The sequence below is a fragment of the Lottia gigantea genome (genome assembly GCF_000327385.1).
Source record: "Lottia gigantea unplaced genomic scaffold LOTGIsca_12, whole genome shotgun sequence".
Lineage (NCBI taxonomy): Eukaryota > Metazoa > Mollusca > Gastropoda > Lottiidae > Lottia > Lottia gigantea.
In genome coordinates, this window is record NW_008707225.1 from 2,335,926 (window position 1) to 2,350,603 (window position 14,678).

Consider the following 14,678-nt stretch of genomic DNA (forward strand, 5'->3'; position numbering starts at 1 on the left):
TGTTTTCGTTAATTATTTATTCTTTTTATTTTTTTATACCCGCATTTCATTCGGACCGATCTGGACCAGATTGTAGCCGATGCATCAATTATTTAAAACCTACCTTTTGTTATTCTTGCTTTATTCTCGACCAATGGACATTAGTCGGGAGGGAAGTTCCCTCGCTTGATCGAAAGTTTCAAGTGTACGCGTACGAAATGGTGCGGGTGCGGTAAAGACTCGCGGAAGTGACCGATCTATCAGTTGTTCGATCGAAAGATGCCGAAAATTGACTGTGCCGGCTCGAGAGAGAACGCTTTGCACCTTTCTTTTTTTTTCAGAATATTGACGCAGGGGCTGTAGGAGGCCGAAAGTAAACGGTCTTCAGACGATCTTCGAATGCTCTTCGACCAACCAAATTTGCAGTAATCAACCAAGACGACTTTTTCTGTTTGAAATATTTGTAAGAACAATAGCCGTTCACTATTTCAGTAACTATTAACATCGTATTTGCAATTGTCTTTTCTCACTTAAAGCTCAATATCCTAGAGTAAACGTAAAATTCTTATCAATTCCAGTCCACCAACTAGTATACTAGATTGAAATATTGAATCATGTCATAGAGTATAAAGTTGCGAATTTAATCAACCTTGATACGAAGCTAAACTAATTATTAGAAGTAACATGTTAAAGATATCAAAGAAATGCTCATTAGAAATGTTAATTAGAAGTATACTATAATAATATATACATGTGGTATTACAATGACTATGTTATTATTAATTAAAGTCCATTTCCATATGATTGACATTATGATATAAAATAAACTGATAGGATTTCTATGTTACATCGGTAACAGCTTTTAATAACTTATTTCAATTTTACAACAAAAATCCTTCATGTACCGACTTTTATCTGACCATTGATAGCTATTTGTTGGGAATCAGCTGCAGTTACACAGAGAAGATTAAGTTTATAGGCATTTTCTACAATGCTATCAAAATTCTATTCCTGATAAATCGATTTTCATTTTCATTTCTGTAACCACATCTTCAATTATAGATTATCTTTTGTTCAATTATATAAAGAAAGAACCATATTTACAAGGATAACGACTTAGTATAGTTCCACATGCATCATGCATACCATCCTTTTTTGGTGATTATTGCTCTAGTCACAGAACTTTTAACACGAACAACCCACTGCCATAAATATTCCTCACTGCAATAATCTCTTCTTTTAAGATATGCTTGCCATCATCCATATAGACATGTCATAAAACTCAGTTATTTTTATTTTTTTATTTTTTGATGGTCATGGTGGTCTAATAGATTATAAATAAATGAAATCTCTTTCTGTGGAACTAAAACTAATATGGATTTGAGCATGTGAGTCTGTGAATTCATGTTTCTCCGAAACAGTAGCGGCGCCATCCTTCCGAAACTAGGGGTACAAATAAGGGTTAGACTGACACAATGGGGGGGGGGGGGTGTTCAAGAAACTTTTCAAAGATTTGGTGCATTCTGACGCAAAATGCATACAAATCATATTTATCAAATTGTTGAAAATGAAATGGGGGATCAATTGGGGGTGCAAACCATTTTTCTAGGAGGATAAATACCTCACCACTGGCGCCGCCATTGCTCTTATAGACATAGGTAGTAATCACCGTTGTAGTTCATTTTTATTAGTAGACGAAAATTATTGGTATGAGACCGCATCGACTTCAGAAATTGTAGGTTAGTTGAAAGGAGAAGGAAAGTTTATAGAGATTCAGTATTACAGATCATGCCACTATATCACATGATATGTTTGCTTTCTGTCGAGTTTTATCGGTGACATGTAATTAAATGTACGAAACTTAGACGCTTCGAAATTAAATTTTGCTAGTGAGCCTACTAGGCATATTAAAACTAAGTGCTCTGGAGACGAACTGGATTAAATTAAATTGAAATAAAATGAGAGGACGTTAACAATTGTTAACAGAAGTAGTTGTATTCTATAGAAAGTGGAGATAAGATTAGCGGGTCTTTGATTAACAATTGAGTGGAATATAGATAATATTAAATAATAACACATGTATAAAGATAATACTGACTGTAGTATATAAATATAATAAACACTAGGATACACTGCTGTAAAGTTCTAAATGGATTATGTGAATAGAGCTTGATATATTGATCGGTGTGTGTTCAGTTTAGTGTTGCAGTTACTAGCCTGTGGTAACAAGTCTCTTTCTAACTTATTACTAGGATAAAATCTGCATCTCTTTCTTACGGTAAGATATTTTAATTATTTACAGAATCAAAATAATATTAAACTTCTTTTATTTCCCGTTTCTACAAGAAATTCATAGCTCAAAAAGTCTAAACAATTCCGTTAATAAAATGAGAATATGGTCATCTAAAATCAAATTCGGGGTTAGTGGTAATTCGTTGCTTTTAAATTGAGCTTTCCACATAAGTCTATATCTGTAATTGGAAGTGTTTGTTACTTTAAATTGGTTAGCCATTTACAAAGATACCTTTTGGCCCTTGGCATCAAATAGAAGGATATAAGATTATATCAGCATGGAGGTTAATATCCTTTTAGATGTTTGAGACCAGTAACTTTTGACCTATTTCTTTGGTCTTGTAGACGTTCTTAACATATAAAACGATTTATGAATCAAAGGAAATAGATGTTTACCACTTGGACTCCATAAAAAAGGCGATTTTAAAAGCTCAAAATATAACTAGTCCACATTATTTAATCCGAGGTAAAAGTTAGTTTAAACTAATTGTGTATTATAATACCCGCTTAAATCGAGAGAGCTATTACAACGACCGTCTGTTATAAGAGAAATCGAAAACCACCGATCTGATAAAATTACAACATGTATACGCTCTGCTAGGTTTATTTTAATACAAGTAGGTAATTCTTGTCAATTGTAAAATGAGGGTAATGCCATATAATTATAGATATTGTTAGAGTTTTTCATTGTATTTTTGGCTTCTATTCAGCAAAACATTCCTTTATTATATATGAGAATTGTAACTTCACCATTTTCGATGTGGGGATGATGGCACCACAAACTTAAAAAACGTCGCAATTCTCCTGGATAAGGAATATGCTTTTCACTTTTACCAACTAAACACGACAAGTCAGCCTTTTTATGCCTTTAAATGAATGTCATGTGACAGGGAATATCAGAATTTGTTATCAATACATGGTAGAATGATCAAACGTAACAGTTAACGTGTACATGGCTTCAATCATGTACAAGTACACTCAGTTTTTTACAAATGATCTATTTTATAATAGAGCAACATTGTGGATTCTTCTCTGAGAGATCACGCAGCAAATAATGTGAGATTACATTTGATATCTTTATTGTTTTTTTATATAAATCTTGAAGTGTTTTTAAGGTAATGCAACGTTTCAATAATTTGTATTGTGGTTATCAGACCTTTATTGTCACTGTACAAATTAACTCCATGCAACTGAATAGATTGAGATTCCACATTTCTTTTGTATATGCCGTGTAAATCTGTTCCATTTTGGACAGGGGCTCCATTTTTGAACCAAACATACTTTAGTCACAGAAAGGGGAATGTTCTTTAGCTAAGTCAATCAGTAATAGTTTTCACAGCTCACCATCGAAATTTGAGCCTTCAAATCGACGTGTGTCTAGAATTATCTGCGTTTAAATATGAAAATGACGACTTTTAAAGGACTTATTCGATTTTCTAGTACTTCTGAAGACTATTTACATATATTCAAGACTAACACCAACCCCCCAAAATGGCGCACATTGTCCCTTTTAGCATTGTTTCCTCAGTTTTTAAATAGAAAAATGTGAAGTTACAAACTTGTATCAGAAGACTTACATTAGACAAAATGACAAGTTCGAGAAAATCACGCAACGGAAATTAAAATGCATACTAATATAGATTTAGGGGCCTTTGTGACGCATATTTGGGTATTGTTTTTCAGAGAGGGTTAATTGACTCGAGGTTTTCTGAAACATAGTAACAGTCTTCTGATGGATCAGTATGAGTAAGATACTGTTGTGACGTTCTACGAAAATGCTGCTTAAATAATTTAATATTGTAAGTTACTACTAAGGTGGGTTACTAGCAAGCCAATTCTTAAAACAGGCAATAATTGTTAACACCAAATTGACCTCATGCATGCTGACATAACTTTTTGTGGAATTTATATGATAGTAATTTGATTAACGCCATTAGGTTTTGCCTCCAGCATGTTATTGGATTAATTTAATGAACCTGAAAGCTTTTTGTTCAAATCACACTTTATCTTAAACTTGTGTCACTGCATTCTATTCAATTCAAGCTATTTCAGGATATGTGGCTATAGACATTTTTCTGAAACAGTTGTACGTTATATGTCTTAATGGAAACTTTGCTTCGTTTTCAGACGAAATAAAAAGATTTCGTGATAAACGTGTAATTATATGTCTTTCCTGAAATTGTTTGTATTGTTTATTGAAGCATTAAATGGTCTTCAATAAAGAGAAAATAGGGTTTTTCCTCCCTAGACATAATTCTGATAGATGGGTTAGAACGATGAATTAGAAGGAGGTTTTCAATAACAGTCAAGTAATGGAATTAAAAAAGTTTTATATTTAAATTAAATGTTGATTTTCCCGAATGAAAATAATATTGTTTAAGATTGTTTGACCCCATCGGTTTTATTTCATCCAGTATTATTGTTAACCGCCTCACAAAATATATCTATTAAAATTGATTATATCTATGTGTTATGTTTTTCACAGTAGTAGAGTTGTACATGATGCCTTGATTTAAGCTAACTGACATAAACCATTTCTTCAAATAAGATAAGTCTAAAACTTGTATGCTTTACATATGAGAAGTGGGCCACTCTGTTAAAAACTCATCATGACGACATAAACATCTGGGACAATATGTGCTTGCAGATGCTCGGGTCATTCGGATAGAGTCTGTACAAATACATATGGGGGTGCTGGATTGGTGAATTCTGCACGTTCGGGATTCAATAAAACAAATTGGAACAGGGTTCAGAAGGCGTTCCACGTTTGCCGAAAAAATAGCAGCTGAAGACAGAATTAAAAAAATTCCAGAGAAAGAAATAGAAGGGAAAAAATTGAATATGACATTCGGTTTCGTACCGTTCGATTGACGACAGAATTGGAACAGACGGAACCTTTTCGGAACTCACCAATCGAGCGCCCCCTTGAAAAGTGGAGTTTTAAAAGTACTTCAAAGTGCTGTATTTCAAAACTTCAAAAATAAAAATTATAGATGCAAAGAAAAAAACGTTATTTTCCATTGTATTCTTTAAATTTCCTTTGGGCTCAAGTTAAAATATAAGCAGTTGAACAGTAGAGGAAATAACTCGTGGTCTAGTAGAGATGTTGATATCAAGTTAGATTGTAGAAATAGTCATTAAGTAGTCTATGGTGCGTAATAATAGACAATTAAAACTGTTTATTTCACTATAAATAAAGTTAATTGTATGTAATTAAATGATTTTAACTGTTCACAATATATCATTGACATAGTTTTTATTCTACTATTGAAACAATACTGACAACAATGTACGTGATGATAAATCTAGAATCTTCATCACATCTGTGTCTAAGAACAGGTCGTTTTATTAGTCATTAGACTGTGTCAACGAGTTCTCATTTTCATTGGTTACAACTACATTGAACGTTATGTAAAGTTTATCATTGTGCGGCTGTGTTACCATACTTTTAAAAACAACCATATAGTATGTAATATTATTACAATGGAGAAAGTAATGTTTATTTTTGCGGTACAACTGAGGTTCTTGTTGAACAATTGAAAATCAATGCAAAATGCATTTTTACTAGATGAAACCTGTCTATTTAAGAATATTTCATTTACAACTGAAAGTCGATCTGATCATGCAAGATTTAGTACATTGTGTTTGTATATAAGCCACTTTACTATCCGTGCTACGAAATTGATTGATTGACATATTGATACTGGAAGAGTAGGGGCCTGTGGACTGATATTTTTAAACAATTGCTCCCCTCCATTCTGACACCCTACTGTAAGTCAATTTAAAGATGTTTAATCTGTAGTTAATGCTATTTCACTCATAATGTTGGTACATATTTATATCATTTTGTAAAAAAAAACAATGACCATGGGGTACCGTGGACTTAATTTAACCAGTCTCTATGGTAGTTGACCCACTGTGCCGTATTAATCTATACAAAAGCAATTCATGTTCACAATGCGTTAAATAATAATCTGAGTACAGAAATGTTATGTATGAAACTCGTTCTACGTTTTCGACAGTATTTTGGCAACAGCTGGGACTTAATTCGCTGCTTATCGCATTAAAAAAATATTGAATACATTGTTGGCCTTAGTGTCTACAATGTTGGCCTTTTGACTACAAAGTTGGCCTTATTAAAAACAATGTTGGTCTTATTGAATACAATGTTGGTCTTATCGAATACAGTGTTGGTCTTATTGAATACAGTGTTGGTCTTATTGAATACAATGTTGTCCTTATTGACTGTAATGTTGGTCTTATTGAATACAATTTTGGTCTTATTGAATACAATGTCGGTCTTATTGAATACAATGTTGGTCTTATTGAAAACAATGTTGGTCTTATTGAATACAATGTTGGTCTTATTGAATACAATGTTGGTCTAATTGACTACTATGTTGACCTTAGTGACAGCAATGTTAGCCTTTTGACTACAAAAGTGGTCTTATTGAATACAGTGTTGGTCTTGTTGAATACAGTGTTGGTCTTATTGAATACAGTGTTGGTGTTACTGAATACAATGTTGGTCTTATTGAATACAATGTCGGTCTTATTGAATACAATGTTGCCTTATTGAATACAATGTTGGTCTTATTGAATACAATGTTGGTCTAATTGACTACTATGTTGACCTTAGTGACTGCAATATTAGCCTTTTGACTACAAAAGTGGCCTTTTTGAATTCAGTGTTGGCCTTATTGAATACAATGTAGATCTTATTGCACACAATGTTGGTCTTATTGAATACAATGTTGACCTTATTGAATACAATGTCGGTCTTATTGAATACAATATTGGTCTTATTGAATACAATGTTGGTCTTATTGAATACAATGTTGGCCTTATTGAATACAGTGTTGGTCTTGTTGAATACAATGTTGGTCTTATTGAATACAATGTTGGTCTTATTGAATACAATGTAGGCCTTATTGAATACAGTGTTGGTCTTGTTGAATACAGTGTTGGTCTTATTGAATACAGTGTTGGTGTTACTGAATACAATGTTGGTCTTATTGAATACAATGTAGGCCTTATCGAATACAGTGTTGGTCTTATTGAATACAGTGTTGGTCTTATTGAATACAGTGTTGGTCTTACTGAATACAATGTTGGTCTTATTGAATACAGTGTTGGTGTTATTGCATACAATGTTGGTCTTATTGAATACAGTGTTGGTCTTATTGAATACAATGTTGGCCTTATTGAATACAGTGTTGGTCTTATTGCACACAGTGTTGGTCTTATTGAAAGCAATGTCGGCCGTATTGAATACAAATATTGAATGTTTAAATGTTTAAAACAGAAAGACAATAACTTTTTGTAAGCAAAAAAGAAAAAAAAATGTAAAGTGGGCGTAGGTGCCGATTTACATAGCGTATTATGGAAAACATATATCCTAGTCTAAAAGTTCAAACTGAATATTATAGTGTAAAAAACGGACTGTCCTGGAAAAAATGAAATATTTCGAATTAAAATTCAGATGTGACGTCATCCTTTGGTCTTAAGTCGCCCGCACACGGAGAGAAAATGGCGCAGGGTAATTTTTAGTGGGCCAATCGTGGTCGTGTGGAAAATATCGTGTTTGACCATCGGTCCTTGTGTTACGATCATTATTGAACTTATTGGACTGCTTTCGGCCATTAACCTATACATAAAGATTTTATAATGTTGAAAAAAATCAATAAAACTATGTAAAAAATAAAGAAGAATTTTAACACAATTCCTGTAGCTTCTGGATATTGCTCTTTAACATGGAATATGAAAGTAAGTTAAAAGTGTAAATATGAATAACTGAATTATTCTCTCTAGCAAACAGAAAGCCAACCACAAATTAATTATGTTAATAAGTTGTACTTTCGGTTAATTTTCATATCCCCATTGCATATATTATTATTTTCTCACCATTTTTCTACTTTATTGGAAAAGAAAAAACTCATTAATAATATTATCGATTGATATTTATTAATAAATTGGTCGGTTGCCTGTGTACTCTAAACTGTTTCCATACTTTAGTTTAGTCTCAAAAGGGGCAAATTTTCGCATGTGTACCTTATCTTGGAAAACGTTGAGAATAATTTACAAGACAAACTGATGATCAGTTCAATCGATCGATGGAGATGAGATTGGGATTACTTATTTCGAAAATGACAACGTTGTATAGCAGGTGAGACGTTTTCGTAGCTATCTTTTTGTTTTATATACATATTATAAGGGCGGAGCACCCAATTCAAATAAAGTCGATTCGGGTGGACCGAATGTATACCAATCTGTTTTCTAAGTTTCATGTGACTTTCAATGGACGTTGTGGTGACACAAAGCCCATTAAAATTTCCTGTGACATATTCAGAATAAGGCTCCATTTCCTTCAAAATACCAAATGTTGCTTCCAAACTGGCTTATTTCCTTACTCAGTTGTTACCAGAAGTTATCTAGATTATACCTATTTATTGGTGCTGAATGATGTCGTCATGAAATAAGATCTAAAGCATGAATTTTTTTTTATCCGTAAACGGATAATTCAATAGCATGACGTATTTCTTTTAAGTAAATCACATTATAAAAGTAACATAGGGGGTAGGTAGGAACAGTGGTACTATACAGGATATCAGTTTCACTAATTAACTTATATGTATATTGAAAGAAAAATATATATCTCTAATCTACGGTTGTCAATAGAAACTAAGGGTGTTTTGAATCTCTGCTTAGTCTAATGAAAGTCTATATTTTTATAAATTAATATTGTAATGCTAAAGTTTACTAAGTTTAATATATTGTATTTTCTGAAATATATATCTCCAGTAAAAGAAGTAATCCAAAATAGCTTGTAGCAATTAGATTATTGAGTTTTGAATTTAGTTGCTAGTTATCACATAAGCCAGTTGAAGTTGAAGGTAGTACGAAGTCAGTTGGATTGGACGTTGGGTTCAAACAACTTGAATCGAACTGAAACAAATTTTACCATCCAACTGTAACCGAATTTAATAATCATTTTATGAACACTCAGAAAAAAAAGACTCATTTCGCTGAGTAATTGACTTTGTCCATAGAACGACTATCTTGTGACTCTCATATTTGAGATCTAATTGGTAAAAAGCCTGTACTGGACTAGTACCTCAGTATGGGAAACAGAATTTTCTGCTTTTTTTTTTTTGTTCTTCTGAAACACACAACGATCACTTTTTTTAAAATAATTTTTCTGTATGCCTTTCTACTCAGTAATAACGTTAATGGATTCACCATATTACAGATATAACTATAAGAAATACGTCGTCACAAGCGTCCCAAATTATCGAACCCAGTCAAATAGCTTTGAGACAATCTTCTATGTCGATCGTATGTGAATCCAGTGGGACATACATCATAAGACGTTTCAGTCACTAATGAGTCCAGACAAAAGTTGTTGTTACAGATAAGGTATTCGATTAATTCTCTAGTAAATATAGAATAAATAAGACCAAAGTTCGTATCAGATAAAATTAATTTCTTCAAGACTTGCTATTGAAGGATAAATCAGTTAGTTTTCAGCCATTATTATATTTATTGGGCAGATAAAACTGTCTCTTATAAGATAGCTGTTAACTTTAACAAGCCGTTGGCAAATAACTAGTACAGAAATTAGAACCAAGTCTGGAGCAGAAGCTTTATTGTTTGCCTCCAAAACTTGTCTAATTGTTCCAAAGTTATTACTTTTCCTGTCTTAGATAGGTAATATGTGCAATGTTTTCTAGTAATCTTCGAAAACTAAAGTATGTCAGATTACACATTTCTAATAATGATAGCAGAAATTCAACTTCAGCCGTGAAATAGGTTCACAGTGCACATAGTTTGGTAGCCTTGATGATGGTAGATGGAACAGCATTGTATAAATACGTTACCGCTTCTAAACCTTACACATGTGTCGGGGTTCAGATGCGGGGGTATAGAATAGATAGATAGATAGATAGATAGATAGATAGATAGATAGATAGATAGATAGATAGATAGATAGATAGATAGTATAATTAATTACCATAGAGGACAGCATACAATATACATTCATCAATAATACAATGTAAAAAAAAACAAATACACTACACAAATTTCGATATAAGATTGTGGTAAAAAACATTAATATCAACATTAAAAGAACAAAATAAAACGAGACCGTGATAGTTTGAATATACAATAATTAAATACATACATGGATTGTTGAAACATAAAAAATATAAACATTAATTAAGGAGCTAACAAAATACAACATAGGCCTACATACGAACATTTTATTCATATGTTATATTTTAATCGAAGAAAAAATAGCAGTAGACAAGCCAAAAAACATAAAGTGTTCAGAGAGAACTAAGTGAGTAATAATTTATTTTGATAACTTGTGAAGGCAGGTGTCATCCTTACCGTTAATAGTTGATAATTAATCAGGAGTTGCTAGTTAAAATGAAATGAAATGAATGGAGTTTTACGTCCTACGTGGGCTTGTGAAGACGGGCAACGCCATGTAAGGTGCAATGAGGGAAATATTGCCAGGACAGCGACATTAGCCTGCTCTTTTTCGATTTCCAACTGTCGAGGTATATTTGACGTGCACAGCGTGCAGCACACGGAGCCTCGGTTTATTGTCCCATCCGAACGACTAGACGATTTTTCCATGTCAGCCCCTCTTACCTGCATCACTGACAGGGGGAAACCTTCAGGTTAGCGAACAAGCGTCTAATTCGGCTCCTGGAGTTGCTGGTTAAGAGAGGTTAATTTCTTATAGATTAGCCTCTTTGGGACATTATTTTTATGCCGGGTTGCAGTTAAGGGGGTGCCGGTTTATTAAGGATTTCCTTCTATAGATTATGTAATGATTATGTCAGGACGTTTCAAGTATGTTAGTTAAGAGGGGGTGTTGGTTTATTGAGGATCAGATTTGGAGGGGTTTTACTATATCTACCAAGACTGGACAAGGTTTGTTTTTACTCTCATTTGAAAATATATATTATCACACGGTTTATACAATAGATATACATACAAAATAGGTCAGTTGTCTGAAGATCGCAAAGCGTGAAACTCTGAATAACAACATGTTTTTTTAGGTTCTGTTTTAATATTTCTAAATACACTTGACATCGTTAGGCACTTTTTTTTGATTGGATTGTACGCTAGCGAATGCAGCCAAGCAGAGATCTGTATTCGCCTGTATTCACTACCGTGCAATCCTATCAAATCGCTGCTTATTTCTATTTGAAACAAGAAAAGTGCCTAATGATGTCAAGGTATTAGACGGAGTTTGTAATTCTTTGATCTTGTTAAGATGGTCGCGGAGTGGTTTAGGGTTAATTTCTTATATTCCTTAATCTCCAAGACCAAAATATAATTGTAAATACAATGTAAGTCATCCTGTATTAGTCAGTTTTATCTCCTGCTTTAAAATCAAAAAGCCAACATTGTATTGATAAACCTTTAAGAAATAACATTTATGAATAAGATGTTGTGTAGCTGGAGGATGACGAGTAAAAGCTTTTAATCTTGATTTATTGGTTAAATGTGAACTCTAACTTGATTAACCCTTTCCTGGTCGCTTTCTCATCTATTGTCAGTAAAGAATACTGATTAAAAGAGAAGAATCGTTCTGCAACTAATAGCGTTAGGTTTAGAAACAAAATCAGCATTCAGTCAGTTCAATTGAACCTGCTTTTTTGTCAATTATCTAAAAAAAATCTTCTTCCCCACTAATTCCACATCGATAAATCACGTCAGTGTCAAATTTTCAATATTATTCAATTTTTACAATGTAATAATGCATATTTCAATAAAAAAAATATTCTTTGTCAATTTGAAGACAACACACTGGCACGTATTGAGTACACATGCAAATGATTAGTCATGTCAATTTCACTATGTACAATAGTGTCCTTTTAAAATCGTCCGACTCGGGACAGCAAAAGTTAGTTGTCATCAATATTCTTGATGCTTTTGGTAATTCCAATAACGTATCTAAGAAAGAGCAAAATTGCTCCCTTCAACTTAAATATTCAACCCCTAATCCCATATTTTACACACTGTAATTCTCCAACGTCATAATATGTGCAATTGTAACGTAACTAAATATATTTCAATGCTTGATTTTATTATTTTTTTATTTAAATTAATTTTTGATTAAGTAGACAGTATCTTAGTGTAAACGATTCAAAGAAATGTTTCCAATCAAAATATATTTGTAGGGGTCACGTGTTGTTTCGTGATTTGTCACACATCTAATAAGTAATTTTATGGGGGGTTAGGTATCAGTTAATATATCATATTATGTTGATATCAACGTTATGTTTCTAGTGATAATTAAAGACGTGATAAAAATTTGTTTTTATGGAACTAACTATATCATATAAATCTGATGGAATAACAGATAATACGAAGTATGTGATATTACCAGAAAAATACAAATGTTGCTGTCTGCATGTGATTATTAAGAATTGTCTTTTCAAATTATTCCTGCTATACCGAGATCTTGATTCCACGTGACTAATAAATGTTTGTATGTTTGATAATTATTTAGATTATTTTAGAAAATAATTATATTTTTAGATAGAAGATAAAGAAATCTCAATATTTTTAATAGGCATAAAGTAAAAAGCTCCGTGCAAATGATACAAAAAAGATAACCAAAACAACAAGAAATTTGGGTTCGATAGAGAAAATCAGCATACAACAAATCATTTTGAAATTTGTTTTAGAAGCTTCTCAGTTACCTTTTATGGTTCTTGTAATTACCAACAATAAACCTAGTACACAGAAACAAGGAGTTTGATTTTATGCAGATATTATACCCCATAATAATACATCTTTAATTCAGTCATGACTGATGATCAGTTTGACTCTGATCACGGAATTATTTCTCGGACTATCTCATAAAATATGCAGGCTATTAAATAAGATTTTTAACATAATAATATAACGGTTGATTTTACGTGTACGTTTTTTTAGAGATGTTATGCGAAGATAATAAATACGGATTCGTTTATCTCCACATTCTTATTCATATATGAAATATGGGTTTCCATAGTGGGTAAGAACCCTAAGAAGCTTTTTATTCACATTCTCATGTGCGCTCATCAAGGTGGAAAATGAAAAGTTCAAGTTCGAATGCATAACCTAACGTTCTTTGATAATTAGTCCGAAACATCTGCCTCTATTGCAGCCTCTAATAGATATTTTGACAGTAAGTTGCCGACTACTTTCAAAATAGCTTACAGAGGTTAGAATAAAGGCAGATGCTTTGGTCTATGTGATAATCTGATAACTTTTAATAACATTCAAGTAAATCAAAATTTGAAAGGTAGTTTTTAACCAAATGTAAAAAAACCTACAAAAAAAAACACCTATATAATAATGATGAATTGAGGGAATGGGTGACATGATCAATTGAACAGAAATTAGAAGTAAATGGAAAAAAAACATAAAAGCGATTTCAATTTCAGTATACAAATTAAATTTCATGATTAATCATACATACTGCATTGAATTCAAATCTTAAGGGAATCACCGCTCCTTGTTTCTTGGCGACTTTGATTAAATGAATGGCTATATCGATATGTAGGCTGTCAAGTTGCCGAGGATCGCTCAAATATACAATATCGACAAAATAGAGCCGATTAGATTAAAATATCCAGGTCGCTGACTCAGTTACATACTTCGCATCTATTTTCTTAAATCGTTTCGAATGAATTGCCATTGTCATTGTCAATGGGTGTATATTATGTAACCGGAAGTTACAGTGTTACTTGAAGATAAGTCAATAAAATTCAGAAGTAACATCTCTGCTTTAGTCAGTTATTGGGGGAATATTTACTGCAATATTTCACTTTCTTACGGATTCCTCTACGCATCATTGAGATCTTGACTGGCGAGATCTTATCGAGAATTCTTCCGCTTGCTATAACTACCTAGACAAGCTGTTTTCCCGTCGTCCCTATATACATAAGTAACATAAAAGTTACTTATTATCATCGGCGACATATTTAGAATATAGTCTATTACATTTACTAAATCAATCAAAAATTGTTATAGTATTATTATATAGTTTTAAGTATATTATTATTTCGGCTTTGACTGGATTAAAATGTCTCAATAATATTAAACTATACAAAATATGATATCTTGAGACAAAATGATTATGATGAAAATAATTTTAATATGACTTGAAATCAATGAAATAAATCACCGAGGTTTAATTTAAACCACAAACAGCGAATATTATTGATTTATTATCTATCTTCACTAAACTCTAATTGGGTTAATGACTTGTCGAGATCTTGCCCCCTGTGATCTCATTTTATCGATTAAAACCTGTTAAAAAATTATTTGTCTATGTGTATAAAAATAAAGAACCTAAAAGTACTTACGATCCGTAAAACGAAAAAACTCGAAATTCA

At 32.4% G+C, this 14,678-nt stretch overlaps 1 protein-coding gene across 1 annotated transcript; it reads left to right on the forward strand.

Moving 5' to 3' along the window:
- Positions 1 to 6,382: 6,382 nt before the first annotated feature.
- LOTGIDRAFT_111095 (hypothetical protein) lies at positions 6,383 to 7,555 on the forward strand (the record flags this gene model as incomplete). The annotated part of the gene is made up of 2 exons (XM_009048176.1): positions 6,383 to 6,632; positions 6,987 to 7,555. Coding segments are annotated over 2 exons (819 nt in total), but the record flags the coding sequence as incomplete, so codon positions are not given.
- Between the last annotated feature and the right edge of the window lie 7,123 nt (positions 7,556 to 14,678).